The 22,433-nt window shown below is 40.6% G+C and overlaps 1 protein-coding gene across 2 annotated transcripts in view; it reads left to right on the plus strand.

Annotated features, from left to right (window-relative positions):
- The window catches only part of si:ch211-210g13.5 (inactive phospholipase C-like protein 2), a 73,843-nt gene continuing 51,410 nt past the window's right edge, over positions 1-22,433 (plus strand). Inside the window, exon 1 of one of the 2 annotated variants that reach the window (XM_038704540.1) lies at positions 1-758. In XM_038704540.1, the coding sequence (XP_038560468.1) occupies positions 456-758 (303 nt within the window). In that variant the 5' untranslated portion in view covers positions 1-455. Of the gene's footprint in view, positions 759-19,235; positions 19,351-22,433 lie in introns of those variants that run through there. The other variant, XM_038704545.1, reaches the window with a different exon arrangement.

Here is a 22,433-nt window from a genome sequence, read left to right on the forward strand (position 1 = left end):
CGCTCTCACAGCCTTGAATTTGTCCCGCGGATGCATGACAGAGGGGAAGCTCTCCCGTTTGCAAAGCGCACAGCGGTTAGTCAACAAAAGCGGACGTGGTGAGCGAAACAGATTTTTGAGCACAAGGAGATGAAAGTGCAAACTGTGAACATATAACCTCGGCATAAGTCATCTAACCTTAGTGTATTTCCAGTGTTTTTGAGCACACGCCTCCAGAAAGCTAATCAGAGGAGGTCGCGTGCGGGGGGTACGCCGTCTGCGAATTATTTCACCAGGACGGCTAAGTCTGACCGTCCGCTGCCCAGACAATACCGTGCGCTCCGATGATGGACCAGCGGTACTGATCCAGTGAAGAAGACGAGCCGCCCTGGACGTCAACAAGTCCACAGTGCTTTGAGAAAATGGGCTGTTTTTACATCGTGGAGGGGAGGGCTTTGCTGTAAAACCGGCAGATCATGGCAGGGGTACACGCTTCAGATGCTGTGTCGGGACATTTTTTGGATTCTGCCATCGGCTCGCCGCCGGCCCAGGGCGCGACCAACGCAGCGGGAATCACCGGCGATGCGGCCGCGATTCCTCCGACCGGTACCCGGGCTTACTTGGAGGTGTCAGCCGCTGCCCAGGGCTACGGAGCCGAGGGAGTTTACACCAATGGACGGTACAGGGAACACGGCAGTCCAAGGATCGGGAGGGGCAGCCGTGATAGTTCCGCCGAGAGAAGTCAGGGCGCTGGAAACATACCTTGCGGCATCATGAAGGTTGGTTTATTTAAACACTTAATTCCCCTTGTCATGGATTCTCAAGGTGACACAAGGGGATGTTGCTAAGTGGATGTGCCACATTAGAGCGTTAACAAAGCAAGAAAAGGCTATACATATGTGCGTTTAGCTCAGTTGCCTAATGTGGTCCATACACTTCCTTAGAGTCCCACTGGTTACAGAAAATGAGAATGAAACTGCTCTTATTCTAGCAACTCTCGGTAGAAGTTTTGAACAACGAAAGAATGTATAATGGAAATCCCCCGAATGTGACACATGTCCCCACTTATTGCATAAACATACATTGTTCAAGAACAACTTACACTAAAATATTCACATGGGCTCCCCATCGGCTGTATTTTGGACCCTTCACATGTGGATGTCCCTGCATGTTGTCACTGATGAAATGAAGTTAGTTGCAATAATCATCTTGTAAAACTTATATGTTTACTCAGGTCCTAAACTCCTAAGCCATGCAGGTTGTATATTTAATGTCAGTTCAAACACTAGGCTCTACTGTAGCAAAAGGATCTTCGGAATCAGTGGCTTTTGCTGCAGTTACCCTATTGTCTACAATGCAATGCAGCATACACTTAGTACCAGACAGTGAAACACCAATAACGTCACTTTAGAGAGTTGTAGTGCTATGTGAGGTTTCACATGATTTTTTAAAAACTTACTATGACATTCCTATTCTGCTGTGGCATCTATGTTAAAATATAAGACAAGAATCATAAAGTTTTTAGTCAAGCTGCAGTATACCTAGGGTTAAAAATAGGTAAAAGCAGGTATTGGTGAAAGAGATGGTGCAAAGAATCTTGCCTGCTTTGAAATGTTTGCCTAATATAAACCTGATTTGTGTGTCAGGGGGCAGGTCATCTTTCTCCATATAGCTATGTCAGTAATGGATAGTGTGATTTTAATAGTTTTAATGGTTGCCCAGCCCTAATTAGTGCTCCCATTTCTGGAGGTTAATTAACTGGTCTTCCACACTCAGACATAGTCAAGACGGCAAGTTTCTGCATATGATTTAAATAATGTTACCCCAAATTATACTTTTAGTGTGCAAGTCCTACAATACAGAGCGCAAACTCTTAGCAGACTTCATCATGGGGTCCTTGGTGGAGATACAAATATTGCGTAGGTGGGACACACTTTTCTTTGGTATTTACTACAAAAACATTTGTTCTTGGTGGAAAAAAAAATCTTTTAGTATCATGTGGTTGAAAGCTCTAAATCCATCCCCTCCCAGTCATTTCTCCTCTGTGTGAAGCTCATGACAGGGAAGCTGGGGGGATTGTGCTGTCTAAATATGATTGATAACAAATCTTCAAAGGCTAATTCTCTGAATACCGTGTTCATGTGATGTTAGAAAGTGATCCCGCTGTGCTTTGCTAGCACAGTGTGATGAAATATAACAAATTCTCATGTATTGTCTCTTAAAATAACCAGGGACAGCTCTAAAAATGAGACAGTCGACCATTCCTTCATTTTAGGTGAGGCTGAGTCGATGTGTAGTTTCCGGAACCTACCCACAATTTCACTGAAATACTGAAAGGAAAGATCTGTGTGATATATTTGTAATTCAGAAAAATCAGCAGACTGTACTTATTTGAGTGCCTTGACATGTTAGTGGACCACTGTCACTGGAGTGTGGTGCGCTACAGATGCGTTTTATGACCCCGCTAGTGATCCATTTTACTCTCTCATACATGTCCTTGGTGAAGTAAAGGGCAAGCACAGTTTTGTGAAAGACTGATTTTTAGCCTCATGTATTCTATTAAATTGTGCACACTGCACAAGCATGTTTCAGCTGCACTTCAGACAGTAGTCAGTGTTTTAGCAAACTCTTCTGCAGATATTAAACTATAATTAAGTTCTGCTTTTTGCTGAAATTTTAATAGATTGCAGACTACCAAACACATCACATGTTCAACGTCCTCTCCTTCTCGAGGGCAGTTTCAAGTAGACAAAAGTCCCTCAGCTATTTCCTGTTAGTAAGTGTCATTGCAGTTACTCATTCTTACGTTGATACCATGATGGCCTTGCAGAACCGGTTTGAGTATTTAACATAAAGATATTCAAATACAGAGGATTCATTTTACAGAGCCTGAAATATGTCTTGATACTTTCTCATGTTCAGCAGGTCTGTCAGAGTTGGGTTTAATTAGTCTGAGCACCTCAAGAATGATAGATAAACTGGGTCAGTCATTCTGTAGACTTCATGTATAGCTTCATGGTTCATGTATAGCTTCAGCACACCCACCCACACTTGAGCGGCACTTTGCTGTGTGTGTGCTTGAGTGGAGGTTTAAAAGGTGAAGGGGTTATGGGTCCTCTGGAATGGGGAAGCAAATGAGCAATTACAGCACTGCATTACCTCATTAATTTGGCCCTGAACACGCAAATGTTAAAAGAGAAGAGTTTGTGTGCCTGTCCCTTAAGCAGGCATCCAACTTTGTCCTCTTGTCATTTCCATAGCGGGGTGACAGTGTCATGGTGGAGAGGCTGCAAAGTAGCTGGAGGGGGGTTTGTGATGCAGCCTGGTTATGTAATGCTGGACTGTGGACAGCTGCAAGGCTGGCTCCAGCTTGGCTGCTGGGTGTAGGGAATGACAACCAGCACAACTAGAGAAGGAGCAAACAGGATTTTACCAAGAATCGAAAGGATGACGCTATTACATATTAGCAGAATCTCCCAAGCATTTGCCACATGTTTGCTTTTGCTCTTTATTCACCCCACTCCCCTGACCAGCTCTGCACTCTGTTGAGTCCTTAACCTTAGCAAGCAGATAAAGGTCAAACATTTATTTTCATAGAAAGCAGCAAGGAAAAAAAAAAAAAACACAGTTCACAGTTGGGTTAAAAGTAATTCAAAAACAAGGAAAGACATCAGTGATGTAACACAGTTAATGTCCGATGGGAATACAGATCAATAAAGATCACATGGTTATCAGTCTGTCTCGCATAAGGTCCTCTCTCCCATCCTCTTTGGCACTCTGCCTCCATGAGTGGCAGGATATCAATTCATCCTCTCATAAATGACCTCATTTAATAGATTTCAGGCAATATGAACCAGTGTGTTCCTCATTAGGTCAAGAATGCATCAGGATGATTAATAAGGGACTGACATATATGATTGGCTTAAGGAGGGGTGAATCCTGTCGACTGAGAGTGAAAGCTTCTTTGAATGAGTGAGAACAAGAATGTCGTAAAGGAGGAGGTAAATCTTGGATTTTCAAGAGGTCATAAAGGTTAAAAGACGAGAGATTTGAGTTTTGCTCTTGGAGGTTCTTTACTCATTTAGGTCAAGTAAATGTGGTATCTTTTAGTTTAAAGGGGAGATTGGAAAACTGTGTTATTGTTTTTTTTAAAGGGCAGAAAATTCCTGGGTTAAAAACAGGAAACATGCAATTTTGATACACTTGCATCTCCAGCCTTGCCTTTGGTGAAGTGATGTATCCTGCTACATAGAAACAGAAGGGCTGTAGTGTCTCAGTGTTAAAACGAACAATGTGTACATCAGTGCCTTTCATAACTTCCCAAGGTTGATGGGTGGACAGTCTTTTTTTTTTATGGTGCATTTGAGTTCATCCCACAGGGGTTCAGCGAGATTGATATTAGCGATGAGGTCATGAATGTAATTTTATGTGGATGTTATCTGGATGATTCTTGTACTCTGACAGGATACATAATCTTATTGAAACAAACTGTCCACTTAGGGGTTCATAATGACTTTAAATGGTGGAACTTGTTTTGGTATGAAGGTGTATGCTAAGGTATTTAGAAAAATATCTTACATTAACTGTGTTGGAAAGTAGTTAAGGCACATATAAATATGGCTTTTCATTTTATACTTTTCTGCAAATTGCCAGTTCACATGCAAGTGTAGAAATGAATTGCTGTTGCATACATTTGTTTATGTACTGACATATAGACTTATGCAATTAGAAAGGGAGTGCTTCTTCTGCACAGCATGATGTTTCCCTACATCATCTCCCCAGCACCACCTTGGGTTTGCCCAGACCGTCCATAAACTGGGTATTTGTAAATGATGTGATTTCCTCAATATTCCCAAAAGTGTTTATACTCAATTGACCCTTTGCTAAGCCCCACCCCCTTAGTTACTGTTGCTAAGTCTGACAAACTGTCGGCGCTGCCACTGTCTATTACTGCACTCCCTGGAGAAATATTGTCAAATTAGATGGAAAAGGCGATCTCAGAAAGAAGCAGACAGTTTTGCAGTTGCATTATACATTTGAAGGTTGTATTTAGGCTGTCAGACTGACTCAAACGGACTTGAAAAAAAAGAAAGAAAGATGGTTGCTAAAGCCTACTGATCACACAGTAACTTACAAGTGAACCACCACATCCCCCGGCGATTGAGACAAAAGACAACGATATGAACGATCAACACTGTTCCTTGAAAGCTGGGTAGGCCTCTATTAATTATTACAATCATTAAAAAGCAGAACAGTTGGGCTTTATTACGTTACAGTGAGTAGGAAGTACATTAGGATATGATCCACAGCCGACATTTTTCTGGATTTATTTTAGGTTTTAGTAAGAGAATAAATTGTACTCCTGTCAACCTCTCTGGGTAGCAACTGTAACTTTTACAAGTGCCCCAGGAACAGCATTTGACCATATCTAAGAAAAATACAGCCAAAAGCTAGAAAATGACTCTTATTATATTAGAGTCAATGGAGCGAATCCATGAAAGTGTCGGACTTCAGTTAGAGCGAGTCCTATATTGCGCCGTGATTGGCCAGCTCTGCTTTCGGGGCGTGGCTTAGTGAAGGGTCAATTAAGTTATAAATTGTTATGTCAATTATTTGTCAAAGATTTAATAGTGTCTGCTGCGCAAGATCAGCAGCCTCTAGGTATTGTCCTTGTTTTGTATGTTTAAGGCAAGTGTGATTGTATGGTATATGACCTCCGCAAAGAAGGATACAGTATGTTTTTATTGCTGTTTGTTTGACCGTTGGCAGGATTACGGAAAAATCAATGGCCAGATTTTCATGAAATCTGGTGGAAGGGTGCATCATGAGCCAAGGAAGAAATCATTTTGGAGCAGAAATATATCCAGACAGATACAGTGGTTTGCGCTTGCAGATTTGCATGTCATAGAAGACTGGACTACTGGCAATGGCGCTCTGTCACTGCTCTTCTAATTTATGAATTGGTTCAATCAAGTGCATGTATTTTATCTTTAAGCAGCAAAAAACACAGCCAAAACAAACTGATTAATAGGGATGCGCTGAATGTTCGGCCACCGAAATTGGCCAATATAGCACTTTTGTTATTTGGCCTATTACGTCTAAAGAAGAATAAATTTTACTGAACAATTAGCCTACGTTGACATGTCTGTAATGTGGAAGCATTTTAAACTGTCCAAGAAAGACAGTCTCCTAGCACATCCTCTCCATCTGTGGCTGACTTCTTAAAAAAGGCGTTCTGAATAGCTTTGAGTGTTTGTCACTTGTTTATGAGACAGCGATTAAGCTAGCCGCACCTAAAGTTGGAGTGCACACGTATTCAAGCATTTATGGTAAGTCCAGTGAAACGGACCAGTGCGAGCTGAAAGGCAGGTTAGCGACTTTATCCTGTAATTTTCTCTCCTTAAAAAAACAAGTGTTGCAGTATGAGAGTCCTACCTGAAGAGGGGTTGTGAAGTCTTCATGTTATGTGATACGAGAACCACATACAACATTATTTATCAAATTGGGTCGGATTTGATGAATTTAGCGTGAGGATACTCATGTGACAACGTCCAATTTTCAAAATAAGGTGTAAAGTATGGAAATTAGATTATATTCACAGAAAGTATCAAACATTACATGTGTACATTAAAAGTAAACGGACACATGTAATTTACTTTACCAGACCCTCTTGGGCCTCGGACCCACCCACCGTGGTCTCTCCAAATAATGTGGGAAAAACAGAGTAAAAAGCACATTTTGACTATTTTATTTATGCAATGGTAAAAAAAGGCAAAATAAATGGAAAAAATGTGAATCTACTTGTTCGGTGTTCGGCAAATTTTTTCGTTATATTCGGTTTGTAATGTCAGAACTGCCAGCTGACAGTCATAAACAATGCACAACAGTAATTGATTTTTGAAAGCCTTTGGTATTTAGCTACAGCATATTTTCAGAAAGCCTCCTGGTGAAAGAAACAGAACTTACAAACTTACAAACAGGACTTTGTGACCTTTCAAAACCTGTCTGACACCTGCAGCTTTAGGGGATCTGTTAGACATGAGCGTAGTGTCTTAAATCCTGCCCACTGATGGATCCCGTTGTCAGGCGGCCTCTGCTCTTGCCCATTGTTAAGCAAATGTGAGATACCTCAGTACAAGCCTGAACTTATAACACTGATTACATTTAGTGGGATCATCTGAGATGAGGATGATGATGATGAAGAGAAGTAGAATAAGAGTGTATCCACGCCTCACTGCTCAGATCATAGGCTTTACGTAGATTAAGAGCTACCTCCTAATTGTAATTTGAAGTAATGGAATATGGAGATAGAATAGAGATTCAGAAAGCTAGGGAAAAGTACACATCTTTTTTAAGGATTTTAAACACTTAAGTAATTCCCATACCTCCTGCAGCAGTACCCCGTACTAAACGCTTAGATATTTTTGGAAAACAGAGATCTGCACTGCGTTGAAAGGAGGCAGCAGAAAATGTGAAGTGGTGATTACAGACGTCTGGGGCTGCTGAATCATCACTTGCTCTCTTGGCTGGTTCTCTCAAAGCAGCAATCTGCAAAATACAAACATCTCAAATGGGCCTCTTTGTATTTGAAACTACGTCTTAGCATCAGACAGGGAGCAAAAGCATCAACAGTTTTATAAAGGTCACTCACCCTCAGAGAAACACTGAGCTTCAAATGCATTCAGGTGTGATTAACATCTCAGTGGAGCAAATTTAAACAAAGAAGCGCTGTGATTTATGTATGTTCAATGTTTTCGTTTGGCTTGTTATTCTAAGGTTATTTGAAAGACCTAGTCAGTTTCTCTAGTCTCTCCAAAATTTGGTGTGACTTGAAGCTGCATTGCTGTAATTTTGCAATCAGAGCAGAGAAAAGAAAGGGAAAGATGGAGGGATAAATCAAATGGATCAGTAATTTTCTATTTACTATAGAGTTTCTATTGGAGACATGGTTTTAAGGGTACATATCTTAGTTTTTTAATCTTGGTTACACACACACACACACACACTTGTCCTTGTGGCAAATAATTCACCATTGTGGCCTAGTTGTCCAAAGTTGCCTCCTTATCCTTATTTTATTGCCTTAAAGGATAACACTTCAATTACCCATGTGTCAAATTGGGCCCCACACAAACACAGTTCTTTCAAACAAGAGCAATTGATATGTAAGGACACCACCAGGGTGTGTTTGGGGCGATGCCGTATCTTGATGATCCTTGCGGGACATGTGCAACAGCGATGACACCACAGCGGAGGCAAGGCGCTGGCATTTTATTGTATGTGTGGTCATCATGAAAGAGAGAAAATCTCTGGCCAAAACAGTCAGGAGATGACATTGGTTTGATGAGGGGATGAGACCACATAGTATTTGGCAGAGTGGTTTTTGCTTTCCCACGATAACTGTTGCCATTTCAAAGACATAAGTAAGAATGAGTAATATTAAAAGATATAAGATTTTTCAGGCTGGATGTTTCCCAGGTTCATCTAGACTCAAGGGACAGGGGTCTGATGGAATAGGACAATATGTCTGTGAGAGATGTTTTTTACTGCTTGTAGAATATGGCACTTCCTCTCAATCACATTTTTTTTCTTCTGGGAATGTAACAGTACACTCAGAAGAGTACCGTGTGACTAAGGATGATGAAACAGTTTGCAATCATCAAAACAATTCATCCAAATAAAAAATTGCATGTTGCATTTTTTAACATTTCCATGTGAAATCAATTTGAAATCGGTGTAATAGCCCAACAACACATTTTTTCAATGTATCCCGTAAGGTGGGATATAGTTTGAGAACAATTCAGGGGAGTGAAGTTATATATTGTGCTACTCTCAATCTCCCACTTTTTCTGTCACCAAATAAAGCAGTCGTGCTTCACGTTTCACATTGTGTTATATTACAGACTTATGTGTGAATCCTTGGGTTTCCTCAGGTAATCCCCCTGATGGGAAGGCAACAGAGGAGATGGATCAGACTCTGTTTCCTCTGGTTTCTTTCATTACACAACTTAATTAAAAAGAGCACAAAAGGATGGTAACGGGTAATACCAGCTTCAAGTCCTCATCGGCCTCGCTTTATTTACTCAGACAGTCAATCTGTAAGGTTTGGCCTGCCAGAGGGAGCGCACTGCCTCCATGTCCACAGCATTTCATTCTTTTGTTCCTCCTTACCGTTCTGCTGCTGCACAGGGTGGTCTGGTGGATCTATATCTGTGCTTGAGATCAGAACCGGGAAAGAACGATTAGTAGAGGGAACGTTTTGATGTGGATGTGTGTCTATATGCATGTGTGTGGTCCTTTTCAGTCGCTGTCACTCTGATATTGGAAGTGACAGTGGTGAATGTTAATGGTGAATTTTGCAGCATTCTTGCAAAGAGCAAATACAACGCTTTTTTTCATTGACACAGAAGGAAATCACCAACAGAAAGTTAATCATGACAGAAGACTAAACCCTTCAGAACTGCTTCCTGAGAGGATACAAAAAGATGAGAGGAAAACTAATAAAAGAAGATGAGGCCTGAGAATTGTAGGAGGAAGGAAGTGATGTAACTCCTGACCATCTGAACTTGTGGGTGGATCTGCATTAAGGAATGCCAAAGGTGGTGAGATTTTAGTACATCGTAGAAATTATTAGGTACTACGCTATACTGTAACAGTGTGTCTATGTCTAGTCTGAGAACAGTCACATAGCTGTCTTGAATGCAGCTTGACTTTTTCAGCCTGACTTTAAATATGTAAACATGCAGACCATCATCAATGTGTGAACCACAGTGTTTCAGACCTAATCATGGACAACAAAAATTCTCCTACTGGAAAATAAATCAAAAAATATTGATCAATAGCCGCAGTTAGCTAAACTTTAACTAAAAACTCTACTGCTGCATTTTTTGTTGCTCTTTACCACAGATTAACCTGTGGCACAGTTGGTATGCAAGAATGTAAGGTTGCGTTTGGAGGTTTGAACTCTCACAGATTTGAGTGGAGAATTCTTTTGTGGAGCTACTGAAAAACCCTTCTGGCTTTCTTATGCTGTCTGGTTTCTATATTTTTGTCTCCCTTGTCAGTAGGGATGCCAGTGTTGTTCCTGCTTTGTGTCTGCTCCGCTTTGCTATATTTGCTTTGGTTTTTTTCATTGCGTTCTCTCCACTCTTGCGTTCTGTCTAACCTCGGACCATGTCAAGACCCAGCCAAACACAGATCTCAGGTTATTTATAGATTTTATAATTTTATATTCACCTATTCTGAAAGCTGAACAACAGCTGCTTTTATAATATGAGGTGTACAAACCAGAACAGCCTGCTGTGTTTTTAGGTTGCTGTAGAAACCGCAAGATGACATTATCTTATGATCAGTTTGCAGCTTACAGTCATGTAACTAGCAGTGCTGGGTGTCAAACCTCAATCCTTTTTTGGTAACAACTGAAATGTGTCTGGAGCACAGATTATCAAGAACTGTCAAATACTGAATGTTGCTACTTTAGACTTAATTATTGGTTTTAGTGCCAAAATTCAGGTATCGTAATTTAAGAACTAGTCTGTTTGCCTCATGAGCACTAATTGTCTTTAAAGTCAATGTCGTTGTAGAGAAAAAACTTCACTTCAAAACATTCATGGCCCCCAGAGGATGAATCCTAATAACTTTTGTGATCCCTGACATCTCCTCCAGCACCAACAGGTAAAAAAAATGTTTTCCAATATTATTTTTATGATACCAAATACTTGCAGAAATAATACCATACCCATCAGCCACAGCTCTACTTTTTGTTCTGAGCTTATTAGCAAATGTTAGCATGCTAACATGCACGTTACCAGGCTGACTTTAGCTTTTGGCTCCAATCAGTCTGTAGTCGTGTTTAAGTATCAAACTCAGTGCATTGCACAAACCTGATACTAAGTGCACAATGCATTATGCATCATACTGAGAGTTGCATACTGAGCAACTGTAGCACTGAAGTGACACCGTTATGAAATGAACCTCTAACCCTATTCAGTCAGTATTCAATAACATGTTGTAGCTTAGAATTAAGTGGCATATTATGGATGGTCATGAACAACATGGGCCAGTGTGTATGGAGAGGCTTGTTGTCTTCTGAGCTATAGTGAAGGTCTTTTTATCACTGTGGTTTATGGTAGACAGATCTTGCCAAGGATTCGCAGATGGTGCCATTATTTCTTTTTGCCTTGGCACAGATGGCAAAAGTGAGGGAAAATTTGGGCTTTAAACTCAGCAGCTGAGCGGTATGGGATTAAAAGGGGCTGAGACTTACAATTTAATTGTCTTGTTTGATTCAATGATTGACCCTTTCTGGTATGTTGTGTTGTTAGAAATCAACCTCACCATATGGTCAGAATTTGCCTAAAAAATAGTAAAACGGGAAAAAGATAATTTAGCTGAAGTTCTTCCATTCATGCATTTGGTGTTTTGTTTCAGTTTTTACCATTTTTTGTTTAGAATTTACCAGTAGTTTTGGTGGCTGCCCACATATAATGTGCCTTTTATTGATGGGCCATTCTTAAACTGAAAAGCATGCACAAGCTAAACAAGAGATGCCAGTGTTTCCCCTACCATTGTTTTGGGGTGGCAGGACATGCAATATCATGGAATCTGCCAAAATGTTGATGCAATTTTTAAAAATCTGGAGTTTCCCCAACATTGTAAGCTTTTTTGGCTGCTTAAGCCAAACAAACAGTTTACAGGCACTGCCTCTGTCCTCTCCATGTCGGTGTTTCAGCGAGGGCGGGGCTTAGCGCTCAGCGTCTCCTCCACACACACACACACAGACAAAAACACACACACATATCAAAGGTGGCAGCTAGCAAGAGCTAATCACTTTAACAAACTTTCAGAAGTGAGACCACATCGGCAGATGCAAGACGTGAACTCGTTGTAGACTTCTGGGCTGTGTGGCCGGATTGAGAGTAGCCTCTGTCCCACACCCATTGTGTTCAGCAGCATGTGGAGGCTGTCAAGTAATCAACTGTTTAATAGGGGACAATTCACAATACATGTATTGCAGCAATGCATTCATAGTGAATTGTCCTTATTAAATAGTATTATAGTATTTTTTTTAATACCCTACTGTTGCAATACATTTATTGTGAATTGTCCCCATAAATAATTGCCCATACATTTGAATATTTCTATATTGCGTGATACCTCAAATTTATTGAGGTCTCGTTTGTTTAAAAATGTAGGTCTGGATGCCGCAATGTCCTCATTCATGCTGCCTGGGATCTAGTGTGTGTTGCCCCAGGGTCTCTTTCTGCAGGTTACAGTGCAAGCATGAGCATGTCATTCAAACATTCCACTGATGCTCTAAACACACACACACACACACACACACACACACAGCACTAGCATTTCCTATGCAGTGTCAGTTTGTTTCCCCGCAGCTTAAACAGAATACATCACTTTTGGGGCTTCACTCTTTTACATTCTACAAGCGTGTTTTCAGTTTTGTGAGGGGAAAGCTCTATGTCAGTGTGTGTGCTCATCTCTTCTGTAGTAGTACATGTGTTTAGATTAGTCTAAAGTGTGTTTGCAATACTGTGTTGTATGTGTGTAGTGGTAGAGAATATATAAGATATGAGTTTGGGGATGGGAGGATTATGCTGCTTTCCCATGGATTCGGGCAGATGGTAGACAGCAGCCGGACAACACCTTCTGGATGGCACAGGAAAAACAAACAAACAAGCCGACGGCATGGCAGGACGGCAAAAGACGTATGACAACATGTTGCTATGGTGATGTGGGAATATATATGTGTTTTATGTAATTATTCTAATAATGCATGAAGCTATAAAATGCAACTTTCTTTTAATATTCTAGTTTATTCCAAGTTCAAATGAATGATAATTACATTCTTTCCATATTACCTTTCTGGTATATCACCTACCTCTGAGCTGATTGCCTGCCATATTTCAGCTTTTCTTGTAAAACAGGAGCTCTGATTATGTAATTCCAGGTGTTGTTGCACCAAAATTATTAGCTTCCCGTTTTCTAGATCTCACATGTTTTCTCTTTGTGTGAGGGAACTATGTAAACTGTGGTTGTAAATTCCCTCGTGGAGGATGGTTAAAATATTTTAACTTTTGATGTCAGTTGATGGCCCTGTTGCTGATACTCTCTTTCAGCTTCAGCAAATTTTTGGTCCTCTAAAATGATATCCAATTTGCCATCTATTAAAAATATATTTCCCCAAAAAACTCTTTTTCATGGCAGTCTAATACTCCTGTGCTATTTGTGTAAACAAACACCAATAACAATTCCTGATACTTTTGTCCCGGGCCTTAGGGCAAGGTGCACATGGAGTTTCAGGTTGTTGTTTTTTCTGTGACTACCTGGGCAAAGAAAACTTCATCAACTAAGACTTCTCATCGACTAACAGTTTATTCGACTATTAGGAGGCAGCCCTACTGCACACAGTGATGCCGTGTTCCATTTACCTCGGAAGTCGGAAGTCGTAGGTCGGAGCTGGGAATGACGTCACACCCGAGTTGACGACGTTCTGGTTAACAGGTCGGAAATCCTTGCACGGCCAGCTGTTGTTTACAACTAGCCGGGTTAGCTAATGATACAATGGTTGATTAAAAAAATGCATTGTGCGATATTTACTCACACTAAACACTGTAGCAACACGTCCACAGACAGCTGTTGGACAGCACTTTGTGTACGAACATTTATATGAGTCACAAGTACAGTGAAGTGCTAATAAATAGTATAAACTACAGCTTTCACTAACTGTTGAGCTCACCACAGTGTGTTATACAGTAAGCGCTCAATACAAAACCCACAGTTCAACCACCAATTAATGAGTCCTTATCTCAGTTCAAATCTCCAAGGAGTCCATCTTTCTATATCCCAGTAAGCAAACTACTCAGTTTGAGGTTCAATTCAAAAGTTGGCCAACGGAAATAAAACCAAGTGATGCCTCTCGTATTTAATAGACAAGCTTAGTAATTCAGCAATACCCAGGTTCTTTAAGGTAATCTCTCATAAAAATCTTATTCTTTAAAGACCAACGTGAAAAGCGTTTAGGCTGTTGTTTAATTAAATAGTAACTATAGATTAGAATACAAAGATACAAATAAATACAATAAATCCTGCGTGATATTAGAATGAAATGTGCTAACTCAAGGACTCTGTTGTTCGCTAGATTTACTGTACATGGCCGAGCAACTTTCAATGTGTGGACACTGCAAGCTTTGCAGCACGGTACTGAGCATGAAGTTAAAGTTAAGTTTAAAAAAATTCAGGACTCAGCCAACATACCAGTGCCACTGCATCAACCATATTTGCATAAGTGTAACGCGTTGTGACAGTTGCTAAACTGGAATGAATATTATTTCACCTTGTGTTTATTTCTGCTTCTATGGCTGCTGCAGCCCCCACTGAGCCTCTCAGCAGGGAGCAAACTCCATTTTCCTCTCACAACAAGAGGAAAAATGAGTCAGGAAAAGGTCAATAAAAGTCACAGAACAGTGACAAAACAATTGGTGAAAAAGCCTCCATCCTTTCAGAAGAGTAGAATCCCTGCGGTTTACCGACCCTCAACAACCGTGTCTTCTATATTTTAGCCACAACTACACTTTACTGCCAACCATTTGGGATATCATTCTGTAACATGGATTTCCTACCCTTTAGACAGCCATTAGTTGCAGTTTGTGCCAGTACAGAATAGAATATATTTTCATGGACATTAATTCACCTCAGGGAATATGTTGACTCCATGTTTTTTCCTCAAAGTTTGCTTTTCAGTGTCTGCACAACAGAAACCATGTAAATATCTGCCACATTGTTCTATAGTTGTATTATTTTTCTCTATTCTGTTATTATTCTTATATAACTTGCATTAGGTTATTCCATATTTATATAATTCTACTAGGGCTCTTTTCAAGATTAAAGTGGAGCTACCATGTGTAACACCCTGCAGAGATGCAGTCTCTTTTCATTCAACTTACACAGTAAATTTCCAGCTAAACTGAGGCGCTCTCTCTCTCTCGCCTGTCATTCACCAGTATTATGCAGAGTTTTACGTGCATTACTGACCTCGCGGGTCTATTTCAAGTAGCCAGCTATTTAAAAACGATAAAATATTCTTTGTGTGGTTCATTAACGGTGATAAATTATCCGAAAGTCCCGCGAGGGACAACTCGGCACAACACCAGTGAAGCCGGAGCTCCATCTCTTCAGTAAGTGTTCCTCCACTGCACACTTACACGCTACGCTTACACATGCGCACTGATGACCCAGGGTTAGGGTTACAATTTTGGATTTATTTATGCACTTCAAAAACATTTATTGAAAGTTTTATTCTTTTTAAATATTTATTTACATCATTAAACGTTGAAATGTATATTGTAATAGGCTGTATATTAACTTATTGGGAGAAAACTGGTAGTTCAATGTAAAATCAGACGTTGAGCACCCCCATATCGCCAAAATGCAAAGCTTCGAGAGATTGACAGTCAAATCAGGCTCTGCCCATCGAATCTTCGACTATTCGGTGTCAGCCCTAAATTCTACATTTATTTATGTCAACTGTATGTTTGTCTACGTGAAGCAAATTCCTTGTATGTGTAAAACACTACTTGGCAATAAAGCTCCTTTTGATTCTGATTGTCATTGCGAGGTAGATGTGAGCAAAGACTGTTTCAAAACTCTCTTGGGTGGTCCGTTCAAAGAAACTGAAACCTAAAAACAATAATTAATCTGATATGTTGCCCGAAAATTATCCCCCAAAGATCAACAATAAACAAACGGATGTCGTGAATGGGATGATGCAAAGTATGCGAAGTCTTGAAAATTATTTTTCCTGATGTACGTCTGTACCATCCGTGCTTGCAATGGCGGAAACATCCAAAACAAGGTTATTTGTAGTTAATGGACAAAAACATGCGAAATTACCATTATGGTCTTTAATAAGTTCCTAATGCCAAGATTTCTTGATGATTTTATGTGGGCACCTTATTAATGCCATTTTATAATTTCATGTATAAATTAGCCTTAACAGAGCAGGTCAGTCAGAGTAAGTGCGTGCAATTTTGCAGCACAGGGTGACCCATTTGTCAGCGACGTTGACGAGGTGTGTGAGAGGAGCACTCTTTGTCATGAGCCTATTTTAGAGGTGTAAAGGAGGAAGAGACAGAGAAACTGTTCACCGGTCTGCATCCGGAATCCAATTGTATTTGTGTGCTTGGGTTTGTGTGTGTGTGTGTGTGTATGTGTGACGCTATCGATGTACACACATGAGTAAGTGTAACTTTGAGTGCGTGATTGTGTTGAAAGGTCAGACACTCATGCAACAGAGAAGTTGGTTTGGTAATCAGGGAGAATTAAGGTCAGTGTGTAGCTCTGATTGTCAGCAGTTTGGCGGATGCTGGGAGGTGAGGGTGGCACACAGCATGGGCCACAAATAAACACAAGAATCTCAATTAAACTAATTCAGAGCTCACCATTGATCCTATGGTCCATTCTTAAAGACTCTTAACTGACACATTTAATTCTGTTTAGAACTGTGTTCCAATAAATTGGAAACTAATGACAGTTATCAGCTTAATGCTTGGCATATTTCGTTTATGAGAAAGGCTCATAATTTAGATTTTTTGAAAGATTAAAAGATCTGGCGACATTTTGAACAGATTATTTTTAAACATGATTTAATGTTCGCATGCATCCAAAAGGTTTGTCTCCTGCTGCAAGAAGACATAGTTCACCGCAATTTACGTTGAGATAGAAATCTTGAAAGCAGTAGTTCAACATTATATAACTTATTTGCTGCGAGTCAGAGGAGAACATTAATACCACTTTCATGGCCATGAGCTAAATATCAAGCTGCCACCTGTAGTTTGTTAGCTTAGCATAAAGACTGGAAACACAGGGAAACACCTAAATTGCTCTGTGCAAAGAGCTATTCCTTTAAAATGATTGGTTTCCTTGTACAAAATGTACATTTTGTATTTTATTTTGCTATTGCAATCCATACTAATAACTATTGTGAGTAATCGAACATCTAACAGATGGACTTACTGTGAATGCTGGGTGAGCTCCTTGCAATGATCGGACATACTTCTTGTTGTTTACAGCTTATTGGGCTAAACCAGCTGTGAGGGACAAACATACAGATCACTGGCCAGACTGCTTTGTAGAATGCTGATCACCAATGGAGAGAAAAGAAAAGGGAGGAGGAGTGGAGAGTGAGGAGCGAGTCAGTCAGAGATGGTGAGAAGTATGAAAAGGCAGAGGGATGGAGATGGAGAAATACAAGAACTGAAAGGGCACTGTCTGTTCTACAGCTTTAGGCCATTAGCACCTCCAATTGGCAGTATTTCTGAACAGTGAGGACTGCAGCCTTCTCCCAACAGCCCAGTCACGAAGCAGGAGGATGCAGAGAGAGATGGGGAAGGGAGACACAGATGAAGAGAGTGAGTGAAGATGCTAAAGCCATGCATTTTGCATGTACATGCTTCAGTGAAGCCATTAGAGGGCTCCTCCTTTCTTTCTGTGTCCTCGTCTCTCCGTCAATGAGAGGTTTGAAATGACAAAGCAAGCTTTCTCACCAGATGTTTCAAACTGAAAAATATTACTTGGGTGGGTCCTTTTTGCCTTGAGAGAAACTCTCAAATGTGTGTGTTGTTTGGCAGTTGGAACCCCACATTAACCCCAAGTGTAATAACTGGTTTATCAGACAAAACAAAAAAGTGTAAGGGTGTGCATCCAACAGATTTTAATTCTTGTTGGTTGGTTCTTATGGGTTGATTCAAACCATACGTGTGTGTGTGTGCGCGCGCGCTCAGTTCAATGTGTAGGCTAGTGCTGAAACATTTAATCGATTAAATGTACCCCCACAATATATTAGCTACACAATGGGCTTAGTACACGTCATATGAATTTGTGTTGAGTTCAGGGCTGCAACCAATGATTAGTTATCGATTAACTGTTAAATATTTTCTCAATTAATTCATTGTTGCCCATCACAAGTTCCAAGATGATGTCTAATTGTTGGTTTTGTACCAACTGCCAAAAACCCAAACATATTTAATATTATTTCTATAATGTAAGAAAATTAAAGACGGGGAAACTGGCACCAGGAAATAATTTTTTTAAAATGGCTGATCGATTGTCAAAATAGTTGCTGATTAATTATAGAGGTTAGAGCTTCAGAGCAGTAGTTGCATTTAAATCTATAAACCAATGATCTGTTTACATATGCAAAAATAAAAAAAATCCCAAACATTTGATATCAAAGCTAAAGTGCAATTGTAGTTTCCTTTTTTGTTTTCCTTAGATTAATATTTGTAAGGACTCACTGATGAAGGAACATGGTAATGACTGACTCTGTGCTTTTAGGGATTTTATTTCTCTGCCAAATTTCTCACTTCTCTTTTTTTCCCTCATTTAGTTTTCACAGTTGTATTCAAGTCACACGCTTTACTGTAATTGTTTACCCAACATGCAGTGAATATCGACAACCAATTAAAAACCAAATTTTCTCTCAACTGACAACCGTGAGTATATAAATAGGTGTCGGTCTTCAGGATTGGGGTAGTGAGTGCAACTTTACATATTTTTACATATACCTCTGTTTATTGTAATCGTATTGTACAGTTTATGTTCTAATGCTTTTTTCAAGTCACAGCAATCAAAGAGAACAGCAAATTAAGAATTTAGTTATGCAGTTCAACTTGTTCCACATACGACAATACAGCTTTCAATCTGGAGTTACTCATTGAGGACATTATAGGCAGCAGCAGAGAACTGGACAAAGAAAGCAAAGTAGGCCATGACTGCCTACTGACGGCAAATAGAGCACCCTCATCTTTCTAATCAGCCATTTTCTACAAACAGGGGCGGCTGTGGCTCAGGAGGTAGAGCGGGTTGGCCGTTAATCAGAAGGTAGGCGGTTCAATCCCTGGCTCCCCCTGGTTGCGTGTCGAAGTGTCCTTGGGCAAGATACTGAACCCCGAATTGCCCCTGGCGGCTGTTCCGCCAGTGTATGAGTGAGTGTGAATGTTAGTTTCCGTTTGAGCACTTAGGCTCAGTGTATGAATGTGTGTGACTGGTGAATGCAGATGTAGTGTAAAAGCGCTTTGAGTGGTCGAAAAGACTAGAAAGGCGCTATACAAGTACGGAGCATTTACAAATCATTGAGAGAATATATGCCCTACTCTGTGTTTATCTGATAGCATTTATTTACGCAGTGCTGTGTGTGTGTGTGTGTGTGTGTGACTACAGATGAGCAAAGATCACAAATGTTGTTACGAATTGAAGTTTGGCTTCTGAGAAACACAGGAAGTATTCCAGGAAACTGCGGATACTAAACCAGAAGTGAGAAAACTGAGCAGACACATTTAATGCATGTCAGTCATCCCTCAGGTAATTAGTATTCACGTTTTATTCACAGACACCTCATGCTGAGATGGATAAAGCTACCTCAGGCATTGCTGTGTGTGTGTGTGTGTGTGTTAAAGTATTGGAAACAGGTGTGCATCTCCCCATTTGACTGTCTTTGTTTACATTGCTTGTGGCTGTGAGGAGGGCACTGTGTGTGTGTGTGTTATTGTTTATACTGTTGAAGAAGCATTCATGGTGCTGGCAACAATGCCAGCTCCTGTGTGACAGCCTCTCTCCTATACCTACCGCTTACACTCAAAACTCCAGAGACCTATAATGTGTGTGTGTGTCTGAGGGGAGGAAAAGAGTGGAGATGAAAGGAAGAGAAAAGGGGGTCTGGCTAAGGATGCAGGGAAAGTCAGAGAAAGAAAGAAACAGCATTGTTTTGGTGCTAGGGTGTATTATGATGTTCCAGAAGTTAGGGAAAGGAAAAACAAACAAGGTGAAAACTGGAGGGACTGAGGGTTGTTTACAAGACATAGTGCTAAGCAGCTGGATAGCAAAGGAAGAAAAATGGGAAGGAGGAGGACAAGAACTTCAGGGTGGAGTGGGAGGGTTGATGTGATGGTCAGCTAAATCTTGAGGCTGGCCAGGCGCCATTAGATTAGCAGATAACTGTGCAGCAATCCTATTAGAGGCTATTTTATCAAACAGTGATGCTAGGAGCACTGCAGTGAAACACATGTGAAGGCCAAACTGCACATCCCAGGGCAACCTCAGACTACAAGCACAAGTGTGCATTCAACCACACACATGCACGTGCTCTGTTTGCTAATGTTGTTAAATGCTTGCCTGTCTGCACAGGAGTTTGTCCTTGTAAGAGGATGTGCTACTCCTCCCTCTTCTCCTGCTCAGCCCCTCCCTTCCGTGTCCAAACTCACTTCCAGATATGAGAGAGATATAGGAGGAGAGAAAAGAGGATCACATTTCCCAGAGTCAACGCTGCATAGGTGATATAGGAACGTGGCAGCCAGCAATCGGTCATAAACATCTTCCAGCACGGCCTTCACCTCCACAATCTCCACCCCGACTTTAAGTATTGATTTTAGACTGACAGGAGTTGATCCCCAGTGTGTATGTGACGCATGTTTGCCTGCCCTGCTTAGTGTAATACCTCTGTATGGTATGGCTGACATGTATGTAGGGCCATTAGCTTGTGGGTATCATGTCAATTACTATATCCCTTATTGATGGAGCCCTTGACTGGAAATAAATTGAAATAAAGGCCTGCACTAGGGATGAAACGGTATGAAAATTTCATATCACGATTATAGTTACCAAAATTATCATGGTTATCAGTATTATCACGGTGTGCCAAAAAATATTAAAATGTACTGATACACACTGAAACCATTTGAACAAGTTTTATATTGAAAACTACAAATACAATTGCCTATTTTTTTTGCATAAAAAATAAAATAACAGCAAATACCTTTTGTAAACAAATGAAAGTGATCTAAGTGTGCATTATCAAAATTTTATATTTTATAGGTAATACAATGACCCTGTGGACAATTACATGAAAACAAATAAGTCTTTAGAAGACAGTGATAGTAACTGCAATGAGCCCAAAAACTGACATAAATACAGAGGAGTCTGTAGCATTTCTAGATATGCTGGTTGGTTGACTAAACTGCGTAACGTGTTATCATGTGCAGTGGACAGAAAAAGACTCTGCCAACACACGACGCACACAGCAGCAGAACAACGTGTAGCGTTTTTACAAGAGCAGCAACACTGAGAGTTTCAGTTTACACGCTGTTAGCAAGTCAGAGAGACAACCCAAAGCTAAAAGTTAACTCACCCTTCGTTCACTATAAGGTTATTTTCTTCAATCAAGTTTCCCATAGCACACTAAAATACAACCGGACTTCAGAGTGACTGAAAAATCTCCGCAGCGAGTCTTCCGGCGTGTTGTCATTGACCCAAACAAACCCACGTTGAATACTGCGCATGCACGCCTGCTTCTGGGAAAAGCTGGACAGTGTTTGCCATGAGATTAAAATAGCGCGGTTAACCATACCCGGTTATCATGGTAATTAAAATTTGTATGGTAATAATAACCATCGGAATTTTACCATGGTTTACCGTTAAACCGGTAATCGTTTCATCCCTAGCCTGCATTGTGGAAATGTGTTATTGTCTTAGCCTTGGCCATAAAGGAAAGTAAGGATCACGCATGCCTACAGGGCCCTCACTTTCAGCAATGCAAAATAAGAGGGCCACAGAGCCTATAAATTATATTAAACGGTCCTCTCTCATTGAATATTACTGTACCGACCAACGATTTACATAGTCGAATCAGAATTGTCAAGTATTGCCCATAGTCAGCTGATAGTTGAATCAGTGTGTGTGCACGGTGCGGGGCACGGTAGAAGCTGCAGAACTGCAGCCTCTATTCATTAGTCATTGTAACTTACACTGTACATTTAACATAACAGATAAACTGAGGCTTATTTTTAATCATTTCCTCTCTGCTCTGCTGGCCTGCCATTCACCGGTCTTGTGCAGAGTTTTGCGTGCGTGCCGTGGGGCCGACAAATGCATGCACGTTGCGGTTCCTCGCGGGTCTATTTAAAGTACTATTTAAAAACAATATAATGTTCTTTGTGTGGTTCATCAATGGTGATAAATGATGACAAATGTCCCGCGAGGTGTGGACAACTTGGCACAACAGCGGTGATGCTGGGGCTCCATCTCTCTGCCACTAGGCTACATCATAGACTGCAGGGCTACACATACATACGCCTACACATGCGCACTGACCCCCTTCTTTAAGGGTAATTTTGGATTTATTCCCGCACTTTTAAAACATTTATTGAAAGTTTGTTTTCTTTTTACATGTTCATTACAGCATTTCTATGTTGAAATTCATATTGTAATAGGCTGGATATTAATTTACTGGTAGTTTTATGTAAAATCAGATGTTTAGCACCCCCATGTCGCCAAAATGGCATGATCCTCATTTTGCTGCGAAGCTTCAACTGTGAGATTGACTGTCGAATCAGGCTCCGAATCTCCGACTATGCGGGGTCAGCCATAGTGTGTTAGATTTCACTGCCAAT

The sequence above is a fragment of the Micropterus salmoides genome, unplaced genomic scaffold (assembly GCF_014851395.1).
Source record: "Micropterus salmoides isolate LMB-PRFRI ecotype aquatic unplaced genomic scaffold, ASM1485139v1 Ms_hic_scaffold_10, whole genome shotgun sequence".
Taxonomy (NCBI): domain Eukaryota; kingdom Metazoa; phylum Chordata; class Actinopteri; order Centrarchiformes; family Centrarchidae; genus Micropterus; species Micropterus salmoides.